Source organism: Cariama cristata, unplaced genomic scaffold (genome assembly GCF_000690535.1).
Source record: "Cariama cristata isolate BGI_N322 unplaced genomic scaffold, ASM69053v1 scaffold5652, whole genome shotgun sequence".
In the NCBI taxonomy this organism is placed as follows: Eukaryota; Metazoa; Chordata; class Aves; order Cariamiformes; family Cariamidae; genus Cariama; species Cariama cristata.
This window is the reverse complement of record NW_009604368.1, coordinates 73,261-85,526: the sequence shown is the minus strand read 5'-3', so window position 1 is coordinate 85,526 and position 12,266 is coordinate 73,261. Positions and strand designations below refer to the sequence as shown.

Here is a 12,266-nt window from a genome sequence, read left to right as displayed (position 1 = left end):
GCTTCGAATGCTCTGCCACATCACTCGGAGAGAAGAGGGTGGAAAACTAAAGTCTCATCTGCTTCTCTATCACCTGTCCTGGGGAAGTGCTAGATGGGCTGTTATTTGTAGAGTTATCTGCGTTTGAGCACTTCATAAATAAAAATGGAGAATGGAATGGTAGAGATTATTAGAAACTTTCTCATTGTGATTATTTTTAATGAAAAAAAAGTAAAACAAAAAATAATTCAACGTTCCCCTCCTTCCCTCCCTTTTGATTTGGTTTTGGCTCACATTCTCTTGTAGTTACTAGGAAGTCACTGTCACGATGGTGTAAGTTTGAACCTTGGTTTTCATGTCGAAGTCTCAATAGCGTTGCTCAGGGACTCTTTACCTCCCTATGGTAGTGCCCTCTCGGGTACCCTTTGTCAAGCCAACAGCAGCTGCATTAACGGTTGGAAATCGTGACCTGCTCCTTGCTGGAAAACCCGGATTTCTGTCTTTTGGCTATTTGGACGACATGAAAGAGGCCAGGTTGTCCAACATCTGTGAGGAGGTGGTGCAGATGAGGATCACATCAAAGGATGTTTTGGGGAAAGTTTCTGCCTTTCAGGGGTGTGAAAAACAGTTTTTTAAGTTCTCTGTTGTGGAGTCCTCTCAGCTTCAGCATGACAACAAAAATGTCATTAAAACCTCAGTGAGAACTTCCTTGTCGTTCCCACAATATTCCCTCCAATGCCAGTTTGGCTCAAAGAGGAGTTTCAAGAAGGTTTTCCCTTCAGGTTATGTTGCAAAGAGGCAGGGTGCTGCATACAGATTACCACCATGAGTAAGCCCCATGATTGTTAAATCCACTGTACAACAACTGCCTAGGAAAAATAATCAACATTTCTTGATAGTTGCTCAGTTATCCACTCATTTTACATTGTAATTTATGCTTTTAATTTTCTCAGATTGCTGTGGATGCCTGTGCCCCCGCAGCCAAGCTTCTGGTTCAGTCAACGCTTCTTGTTAAAGGAGTAAGTAATTTCTTTTCCTGTCTCATACAGATGATGAAGAGGTCTCCATCAGTGCAGATCCTGAGCCAGCTGACCTCCAGGAAAGCCCTGTGAACAACCCCACAGAGGAAAGCCTCGGTGAGCCTCCATGCATCAACACGGTGACCTCAGAAAGTACAGCTCCAGAACAGCTAAATGGATACGGTGTGAACAGTGTCGATAGCCCAGGGGCTGTCAAACCACCTGGGGAAGTCAACCAGAACAGCTTAAATGAAGAGCTAGCAGGAGATGGGGAGGTTGATGCGGTGCCAGTTCCTGAGCCCTTGGAATCCATCCCAGGAGAAGTACTGCCTTCTTTGAGTGCTACGGACCTCACGGAGCAGCTGGCTCTGCTGGCTTGCATGTCTCCTCCTGAAACTGAAGTTAGGGAAAATAACAAAATCAATTCTGGTACTCAGGGAGATGGTGGAGTCTTGACCAGCATAGAAGCGTTAGATGTGGATGAGGTGAGTGCAGATGTGCATGCTGGCAAGGACCTAGAGAAGAGTCAGGAAGAAGAAGGGGCTTCAGCCCAGGAGGAGGAAGACAACAAGCTACAACTGAGGACCACTGCAAAGAGGAAAAACAGGCCGTGCTCCCTGCCTGTGTCTGAACTTGAGACAGTCATTGCTTCAGCTTGCGGTGAGCCAGAGACCCCTCGCACACACTACATACGGATCCACAACCTGCTCCACAGCCTGCCCTCGGCACAGATGAGCAGCGATGGGGAAGAAGAGCAAGATGGTGGCAACGGTGGGGAGAACGATGAGGAGTCTACAGTCAAGGAGGTGTTGGAGAAGGAGGTGGTCAGTGAGAGTGAGACAGTGGCAGCAGAACCTCCTCTGGAAAATGAGGCTGAAGAGAACTTCAGCCAGAGCACGGTGCCTCCTGGGACCTTGGTTGAGCAACTCTCTGACTTAAACGGTGGGCTCTTGGATGGGGAACACCCCAGGACAGGAAGCGAGAGCGAGTCGAGCTCCAGGCCCAACGGTGACAACGAATGTGAGGCGTGTGACACCTCCTGCTACAGCCCCTCCTGCTACAGCACTTCTTGCTACAGCACCTCCTGCTACAGCACTTCTTGCTACAGCACCTCCTGTTACGACAGTAACAATCGCTTCTCCAGCCATACCCGCTTCTCCTCCGTCGACAGTGCAAAGATTTCCGAGAGCACGGTCTTCTCCTCCCAGGATGATGATGAGGAGGAGAACAGTGCTTTTGAGTCAGTGCCAGATTCAGTACAGAGCCCTGAGCTGGACAGGGAGCAAGTGGATGGCTCCTCCCCGTGGCCAGATGAACTGGTAGCTCATGGTGGGGATCCACAAAGAGCCACAGAGAGTCTAGACACCCCAATAGCAGGTCCAAGCAGCAGAAGAGAAGGTTAGATCCTGAGAATCGATGCGCTGAATCAACCCTGATTATCTGGATGTCGCAGAAGGAAGGCATCAGATAATCGAGGTTTCAGATAGCTCACGGTTTGTTTCGTACAAATTTGGGGGCTGTGAGCTGGGCCAGGTGTCAGGGAGGGTTGGATAATTGAGCCTGTCTTTAAAAATCCCAGCAAACCAAATAAATCAGATGGGGATCTGTCTGTATGGATTCCTGTAGATACACGTGCATCATTATAAAATCAAGATTAGCTGCTGTAGTTATGTGGCAGATCAGCATTATCACATCCACCAACTCATTCCTTATTTCCTGGGATTGTTCCATTTCACGTATCTGATGTGCTGCTGTGTCTCTGATAGTCAGGGAGAGGACCAGCTTGTGCTTGTCAAAGGGCAGATATGCTGATTTACACCAGCTAAAGATCTGAGCCCATTTCTGTATATGATTGCTAGCCGTGCACAGCCATAAGCAGGGAGAAATGCAAATATTTGTCTCCTACGAACACAATTTTCTGTCCCTGTTTGTTCTAATTCCCCAAGCATCAAACAATCAAATCTACCTCAGATGTCACAGACTATAGGGCAACTCAACAGACTTTTTTTTTCCTTAGATACTTTGAAAATTGAACTATATTGAACAAAATTCTCACCTCCTTCTCCTTCTCTAGAGATAAAACATAAAGTAATTTTTTGTCTTTGTAATTTAGGTACTGTTTTTTCCCAATCCCTCCAAACTATTACATTAAATTCCTCCCTTTGGTAACTCATTTTATGTCATATGGAGTTACGTGAAGGGTGGGTTTGATCACTCATCCTTTCTTCAGCTACTGTATCGGTTCTCACCAGCTGACGAAGTAAAGGCCTCAGCAGCAGCTAAGGAGCGTGCAGGAAGGTCGAGAGGTAGTCTTTGCGTTCCAAATCCCGAGTCATCTGTCTCCTGCTCTGACACCAAATTAAAATGGCACCAAAAGGAAAACGTATTTGGGGATCGCTAGGAAACCCCAACTGAAGCACCCTTCTACGTTGTCCTTCTCCGTTCCCAGTTTATTTACCCCCACTTCCCACTGCCACAGCCCCTGCCCCAGCAGAAAGAGAGGTGTAAGGATGGCCTTACATGCTGGACTGTGTAAAGATGTTGTAAGCAGCTGGGCCTCAGCCGTTATTTGCTCAGCAGAGCAGAACCTAGCCCAAAGAATGAAATTCTCAGAAGTACACAGAGGTATAGAAACCCAGTTTCCTTCCTTGCAGGCGAGGATCTTTGCGTGTGGACAGCATTTATGTGCAAGAATACCTAAGGGGGCACGAGCGTGTGTGTGTGTGTGAGACCATGCTTACAGATTTGATGGTTATTTTGGACTGTGTGTACTTTGGAGAGGGGATGTGGGGGGAGAAATGTCTTCTGCATATGGATTCAGTACAGCTCCAAGATTGTGCCCCCGGAGCCTGTATGAAGGGCACTGGGGTGTTCACGGTGGCTTTGCTTTCATTAGCTGAGAGGATGTCTGAAGGGCAGCCCAGCTCTTAGCCCTCTTTTGGTGTCACCGGGGCTGCGTCGGTAAATGTGCACGTTGCTTCGTGACTTGGCAGCTGTTACAAATACAGTAGATACGGTCACCTCCAGCCACTCCAGGTGACTGATACTACCATGCTACCCACTGGCTTGGCGTAACAGTCTTGACTAGGGGAGAGTCAATTATGGTGAGGTAAGTAAAGAAACATAGATGGATGGTCTGGTAGTTGGTGCTACACCACCTGTAGTAACAGCGGAGTTCTTAAGGCTATGAGAGATGGACTTTTAGCACTGAGTAATAACTTACATAATTCTGCTGTCTGATCAAAACATGCGGCAGATGCAACTGTGAGATACGCCTATGCACGAGTGGTTTAATGAAGACATTTAACAGGCCATACGGTATCATCAGAGCACCTAGAAGAGGGAGTATTTTTGTCTAAGCGATTTTTCTCACTTCTGGATGGTGTGAGATTTTGTTTTTACGGTTTTATACAAAATTGGCTTCTGCCTTCTAGCTCTTGGTTGTTTAAAGAAAAACCGTATTTTTTGGTAAATGTGTTTTTACATTTGATAGCTATATGTTTTGGGTTTTTTACAAAATGTTCATTCTTGAGCTATTAAGATTCTGACATTGAAGACAGCTAAACCAGCCAGGACACAGTGAGGTTGGCTTAGCTGAATGGTCTGGTTTTTAATTTTGAAGTATCTTTGTGTAACTTTCTGGTGATGTTGAAAACGCTAAATATTTATTTTTTTTTTCTCTAAGCTGCATCTTTCTGATGCATGTAAATGTTATATGTATGCAATTCAGATTGTATCTGTACTCACAGGCCCACCTGGAGCTGGAGGTTATAGCGAACAACTGTTAGCACACAATATGAAAACGTGTCCGTTGGTAGGATAAATAGTCCTGGTTTCTAAGATTTTAAGGACAGACCACAAAGGAATCTTAATTCTGGAACCGGTGAAGTTTTAACCAGCAGGTTCCTTATTCTCACAGTTAAGCCTAAGATAAGGAATGCTTTTTCATCCCCACTGTAACTTCTTAGTTTCTTAAAGGATTCTATAAACATTGACTGGATCTTAAGTTACTCGTTCCTTTGAACAGAACATGAGTTTGGACATTTGCTTAGGTTTCACTTGTTTCATATTTGGATACATAGACATATATACAATGTTAGTGTTTAAAAACTTCCTCTGCGCTGTCTACTCTGTGTGTCTTTCTCTTCTTCTTTCCCTCTTCTGTATCTCAGGTGTTCCTTCTTTATCTCAGATCCTGATTATTTCTCACTATCTTTTGTCCTCCTCTTCCGCCACCTGTCTCCTGCCTCTTTCTGGTCCTTCTCTCATTCTCCTTCCTTCCACCCAAGACGGACTCTTTGAATTTTGAAAAATACCTATAGAAGGGGATGATCTTCTGCTTTGCAGGGACTGCAAAATCCTGATGTTCCAGTCCACTTACACAGCTATTGATCTTTTGGGAAAGCAGAGAAAGATCCAAGGCAGTTTTTAGTCTCGTATTCCACTGATGGGGTGAATTAAAAGTTGGAACCAGGATTTTGCACGTTCCTGCCAATTGCTGCAGAAGCTTGAGTTTGGTTGTACATGCACAGTATTTCTCAGAGATCAAGCCTGATTCTTCTCTCGCTTACACTTGTGTGTCTATGAGTCCAGAATCTGGCCCATAATAGTTTAGCATTGACTCAAACCTGAGATCAGAGCCTTGACTGCGTTATTTTAATAGTTCTTTGGCATATGAGTTGTTATTAAAACCATGCCTGACAGTAGGAATAACCAGAGCTGCTAGTACACCAGGCTAACCTATTTAAAAAGTAATCACTTGTTTTGCAGTAGCACATTTTTTGAACCACATTGTGAAAACAGTGAATGACTCTCAATGTCTTGAATATCTTGTCCGTAGGTGATTGTCCTTTACTCCATAATTCTCAGCCAGTCAGCCAGCTTCCTTCTCTGAGGCCTGACCATCATCACTACCCAACTATCGATGAGCCTCTTCCACCAAGTAAGCTTTAGTTTTTTAATTTGTTGCATTTTTCAGCTTTTCCTGTTAACTCAAACAGTGTCGAGGTCAGTATGTCTTTCTAAATAACCCCATCTGTTCTGTATATACGTGCTCCAGAACCCAAGCAGTACGCTCTCTCATTTCCCTTATTTGATCCTGACTTCAAGTGTTGTCATGTTATTTTGGACAAGCTCCATAACCTCCCTCTGCCTTGGTCCGTCTTCTTCCTTAGCTGCCATGAAATGAAAATAATAATAATATTTCCCTGTTTTCAGTCAGTGTGCTTAGGCTCAAATGAGTGGGTATCTGTCAGGTGTTCCAGAAGCCTTACTATAAAGCTTTGTGAGTGGCGTATCAGCAAAGTACTCTTGATTTTTTTTTATTTTTTTTTTTTTTGGTGTGTAACGTTTGTCTCCAACTTCAAAGACTGTTTGGGATGGCAGTCCGTCCCCGTGGTCTGCCAACTCTGCTTGCAGGTCCAGCAGGAACCCTTTCACAGTCAGGATGCTCCTGGGCCAGACAGGTCCAGATCTGAGCAAAACGAGCAGAAGCTGGGAAAAGGCAACTCATGTTGAGTAGTCTCGTCGTGCTGTCTTTAGATTTGATAATCAGTGAATTTTATGTTCATTATGGACTGTAAAGGGGCCTGCAGTTGCGTTGAATAAAAGGAGATGGTCTTAAGTAGCGTGATCAATTAACAGACTGATAATATGGGATTTTTACCACCGAGTGAACTGCTGGAGAGGTTTTCACTTCTCTGCAGACTTTCCCTCGTGTGTTCCTGGAGGTTACCCCCTGGTTTGCACTGCCGTGCAGCGCCCAGCAGAGCGCACCCGGTCCCTGCTGCTGCTCCTCACCTGCAACTTCAGCACAAGGTTTAACAACCCCACATGGGCAGTGCCTCGGAAAAACAACACGACCTATAAACGAAACACTCTATTTTCTTCAAAGCCCAAGAAGGGAGTGCACTTATTTGGCCTATGGTGCCCTTAACAAATAATTCATCATTTACTAACCATGCTGTCAGTATTCCCTAAGCTGAAAATAGCCCCGATGCTGGCGTCAGCTGCACAGTAGCATGAATGATTCGAATGCCTTTAGCCCAATGAAGTCTTCTTGGAGTGTCCCACTGTGGGTTGCCAGTGAATGATGAAATGGGAATGGTTCCCTCTGTAACACGCAAATATTTCTCTTCCTCCCACTCTTAACCACAACACTTTGTCAATAGGGCACATTCCCCATTAGATGACTTAATGATAGGGCGCTGACACCAGCTAAGGTAAACAAAACATACTGCGAATCTGTTCCATATTCTTCCATCACCAATTTAATATGTTTTTCCTCTTTCTTATCGTTATCCTCAAAAGGCAAGTATTTCTACCATCGGTATTCGCAAGTGCTTTCACAACAGGGTTTAAGGACATGCAATGCAATGTGTGATGATACAGTACCAAAGTGATATCCCTTTGTAGGATTTTATTTTAGCATTTGCATATAACATAATTTTTACAATAAAGGCTGACACTGTGGGCTTAAATATACTGATCCTTAATAGGGATAGACTGTACTATAAATTAATTTGGGGGGCAAAAAAGTTGAATTGGATAATATCACCTAGGAAGCCTGTTTCCAAGAATCTCTGTGAAATTTTAAGGTAATTTCAAAATGAAAACTATAGACTTAATCTAGAAATGTTTCTTCTTCTAGCATTCAGTATCACTGTCTCAGTGCCTTTAATGCCTCGTAATCGTAGATAAATAGTTCTTCAGTCATGTGAAAGGAAGAAACTTTGTTTTGAACCCGAATTATAAAATCAAACCTGACTTCTCACATATGGCATTAACTTCCGGTTCTTCAGTCATGTGAAAGGAAGAAACTTCGTTTTGAACCCAAATTATAAAATCAAACCTGACTTCTCACGTATGGCATTAACTTCCATCCTTAAGTACAGTTGAAGATAATTTGCCAGTGCTGCAAGTTCAGCGTTGACTGGTTTTACTTCGGTCATGGAGAATCTTCTGGACGGTCGTCTTTCTCTTTTGAATAGTTTTTTGAATAACTTTGTTTCGTCATAACACCACAACAGTTGGTCTCATGGAGGAAATTTAATTTCAGACAGTTTTATTTGGGAAAGTAAGGTAGAACAGATTAATTATTTATGTGGGAATGTCATAATGACCAGTCTGAATGCTAAAGCCTGTACGAGATTGACAGAAGATTTGCAGAGTTTGTGCGGCCTCATGACGGCATTAATAGTCACCCCTTATTATGCCTGCGTTTGCTGGTACTGCTGGAAACCCTACAGAACTGAAGCCAAGAAAAATACATATGCCCAGTTCAGAGCTGCTCTTTGCCGAAGGTGTGCCTGAGCTTGGAAAGGGAAAGACGGTGTATTTACTTTGCTTCGCCAGGGTTATGGTCCTGCCAGAAAAAAAAAGTTGCATCTTCTGGTATAAATCAGAGCAATTTCAGAGGCTGCTGTGAAATATAACTTGGCTGATGGAGAGGGATCGCTGGAGAACAGAACCAGTACTGTCCCGTCCCCAGCCTGTGCTCCAGCATGCTCTTGCTGTGAAGGTTAGATGGAGGTTCGTCTCTGTTGTAGTCACAGTCTTATTTTGCTTGAAAAACTAACAAAAGACCCCGAGGAGATTTGGCTGCTTCCTAGGCCACCCATGCCCCTGAAGTAGCATGAAGGGACTCGAGATAGCTCAGAAGCAGAGTTCTGTCTGTCAGTTCACCTGTCAGCCCGTTCGTCTCTCTGTGCGGGTATCCATCCATCTGTCCACAAATCTAGTATCACATGCAGCTTCAGTGACTTGTGTGACCTACAGGTGGTCTTGCGGGAAGGCAGAAAGTGCACCCGCCACCTGTGTACAACAAAAGTATTGGCACCTGCCACCCTCTGACAGCCTTCCCGAGTGACCAAAAGAAGAATTATTTAGGTGATTAGAAATGCTGTTGCAAGGAGCGGTACTGCTGCCGGTTTCTCAAAAGCCAAGTGACACGCAGTTCCTGATATTTTAGCGTGCCGATGCAAGCGTCAGCCCATGGTTTCAGGTGTGGATACCCATAACGCAATGAATAAAGCAGTGCTCACAGAGAGGTGTAGTTTGTGTCTGTACATACTGCTGCTGGATGTCTGGTACACCCAACAGAGATAACCTTCCTGAAGTTGTAATCCAGCCTGCATGGTCTCATGTTTTCACTGTGATCTCCAAGCTCTGGACAAGTTTTGCTGCTCCTAGATTTCTAAGTATTGAGCTTAGGAACTCTGAGTTGCATTTAATTAGAGCGACACTACAACGTAGCCTCTCGAGCCAGCAGTGTGCAGGGCTGGCTTATGAGAAGCCCTTGTTTGACTCTGTAACTGAGTAGTAGTATTCTTACTAGGTGTCCATCATCAGGCTTCTGACCACTGTGACCAGTTGGGTCTTCTGTAGACTGTCTGTAGCATTGCCTACAAGCTTCTAATTATCCATCGACCTTTATTATTCTCAACTTGTTACATGTATACTACAGTAGTGTGGGGTGAGGGCTAGAATTTGTCCTTTGCCAGACAACAGCAAGGAAAACTAAGATCTTCGTACATCGTGTCACCTTTGATCTGGCCAAGATTATTTCCAGCCTCTGACCTTCAGCCTGCCTTATGTGTCAGTCTGATTTCCTTCAATGTGCATCTCTTGTACTTGATGTGCTGTTTTTCACTGTCTTATGTTTTAGACTTTGTTTTCACAAAGCTGTGATCTTGTTCTTGAAACAGCTACAACGTCCTTGGGAAACTTTACCTGGTGGGAGGAAGAGAGAGTCATCTCCTTAAAATTACATAGTGATATTCACAGTGAGAAAACACTCTGTGTGTACCTGTGGTGCGACTATAGGTTTTGCGTCTTTAAGGACTGAGGTACTTGCAGTTAGCTTTGAAAGAAATAATGCATGTGCGTATGGCTGTTGTTTTGGAGTCTTACAGAAAATTCTTCCAAGGACTCCTAGAGCCCATCTTTTAAGGTTTGTGGGATGAACATAGACTTCAGACAGCCTCATGAAGGACAGGTTTCCAGATACAGCAGGAAGAGGTACAACTTCAGTCCTACTCTTAGAGAGTAGGAGGTAAAATACGTAAAGTATGAAATCCAATTGATCCTGAATTTCATCATGGGAAAGCATAGAAGGAGTGGACTCATCAGGGAGGAGGGTATCATAGTAAGAATATGGGAGTAAGAGGAAGTTGTTTACCCCCAAAGGTCATCGCCATATGTGCATTTGTGTGTGAATGTGAGTGAGGTTTGTATATAAACATGTGTAGAAAGTATGTCCATATATTTACATGGATGTGTCATCAGCTGATGGATCATGTAGAAATATGAAGCTAGCAAGTGTAATTTATATCACTACTCCATACATTCCAGCCAGTTTGCTATGTAGCTTGGCTAGCTAACTTGCTTCTGAATTTCTCCTGTTCCAAACCCTTTTTTATCAACATTACCATTTTCCACAAGCCATCATATACCAAATAACTTTTAGTTTTCAGTCATGGGACAACATAAACATTAGCAGGAAGCAATAGTGATGGAAGGCTCAATATTATGCTGCAGACTTTCAAGCTAGTTGGCATTCACCAGAGCAATAGATACATGGTACTCATCTGTTTAGAGAGATTTCTAAGGATATGTCCAACCAGGCTGTGATCAATTTTCAGGGGAGCCTTTAATTGCTGTATCGTATCCTTTGAAACCACTTTATTAAAAAAGAGAGAAATGAAATGTGTTTGTTCTGAAATGTAACTAAACAGAAAACATGGGATTTGCCATAGCAGCTCAGATGTAATCCCTTCCTAAGGGTCGGTTCTGTATGGCTGTCCTGACCCACAATGGACGCAGACAACCAGTGTTACTAATAGTAAAATTATCCAGCCCTTTAAAAAATGTAGCCACTGTGTCACTTGTTTTTCATGGTCTATGGTAGTGAATTCCATAGGCTACCTATGTGCTGTGTATGAAAGGTTTATGTATATGCATATACTGCACATGCATATATAAAGACAAGCACATGGTATATATATACACATTTGAATGTATACTTTGAATATATACACATAATATATATTGCACGCATGTGGACTACGTTATATATAGTATCTCTCATGTGTATATACTCTGTCTGTGTATATGTATGTGTGCGTATGTCTGTCTCCCACATTTCGGTTTTCTGGAAGGCATCACACTGACAGCATCACCCCTTCCTTTTTTTTCCAACCCTAGATTGGGAAGCTCGGATAGACAGCCACGGGAGGGTATTCTACGTTGATCATGTCAACCGAACCACCACGTGGCAGCGCCCCACAGCCGCAGCGACACCAGATGGGATCCATAGGTCTGGCTCCATCCAGCAAATGACATTTCGGTTTTCTGGAAGGCATCACACTGACAGCATCACCCCTTCCTTTTTTTTCCAACCCTAGATTGGGAAGCTCGGATAGACAGCCACGGGAGGGTATTCTACGTTGATCACGTCAACCGAACCACCACGTGGCAGCGCCCCACAGCCGCAGCGACACCAGATGGGATCCATAGGTCTGGCTCCATCCAGCAAATGGAGCAGCTGAACCGGCGGTGAGCATTTGCACCTATATTCCCTTGAGATCTGCGCTCCCCTTTTTCCATGCTACTCCAGTAGCTTCCCTCCTTCCTGAGTACATTGCATTGACTCCCTAAGGATTTATCTTTCCTCCTCATCCATGTCCAACGTACGTGTTCCTGTCCCCACTGCTGACCTCTTTCAGCAGGCTGGTGTGCCTGCTGTGGGTGTCCAGTACCCAAATTTGCCTACACGAGAAGTGCTGTTGAGTGAAAGATATTGCAAAAAGTTTCAAACAGCAAGATGAGAGTTTTGAAAAATTTTTTGGAAATGACTCCCGGAAGAGAAGGGAATGTTCTTCCAAAAGATGGAGTCGCTTTTGCTCTTTAAGAGTGGTATCGATGGGTCAGCATCTAGCGCTGCGCTGCAGAGGATTTTGAGCTGACTGTTACTGAAATAGTGTTGCCGTATCAGTGGGGCATTTCTACTCAAGCCAATTAGGCCTGTTGAAAGATGTGTGTCCTTTGCCAGGGCAGAGCACTGTCCTAATAGCACTGTATGCATTTCTGGCCATAGATCTGCTTAGTGTTGCATTGTAAATCTGTCAGTTCCTTCTGAGCTGGCTGGGATATCTCTTAACACGGCGCGTATTTTCCCTTTGTTTCACTAGTCCACACGTAGGTTTGTTTATCATTTTCTTCTCATACTTGCTTTTCAGACTGAATTTAAGAGGAAAGAGAAAAAAATAG

The 12,266-nt window shown here is 44.0% G+C and overlaps 1 protein-coding gene across 2 annotated transcripts in view; it reads left to right on the top strand.

Moving 5' to 3' along the window:
• Positions 1-12,266, top strand: part of HECW1 (HECT, C2 and WW domain containing E3 ubiquitin protein ligase 1) — a 173,179-nt gene that overhangs the window by 98,793 nt on the left and 62,120 nt on the right. Inside the window, exons 8-10 of one of the 2 annotated variants that reach the window (XM_009695567.1) lie at positions 1,029-2,396; positions 5,839-5,940; positions 11,402-11,552. In XM_009695567.1, coding sequence (XP_009693869.1) covers positions 1,029-2,396; positions 5,839-5,940; positions 11,402-11,552 — 1,621 coding nt within the window. The remainder of the gene's footprint in view (positions 1-1,028; positions 2,397-5,838; positions 5,941-11,401; positions 11,553-12,266) is intronic. The other variant, XM_009695568.1, reaches the window with a different exon arrangement.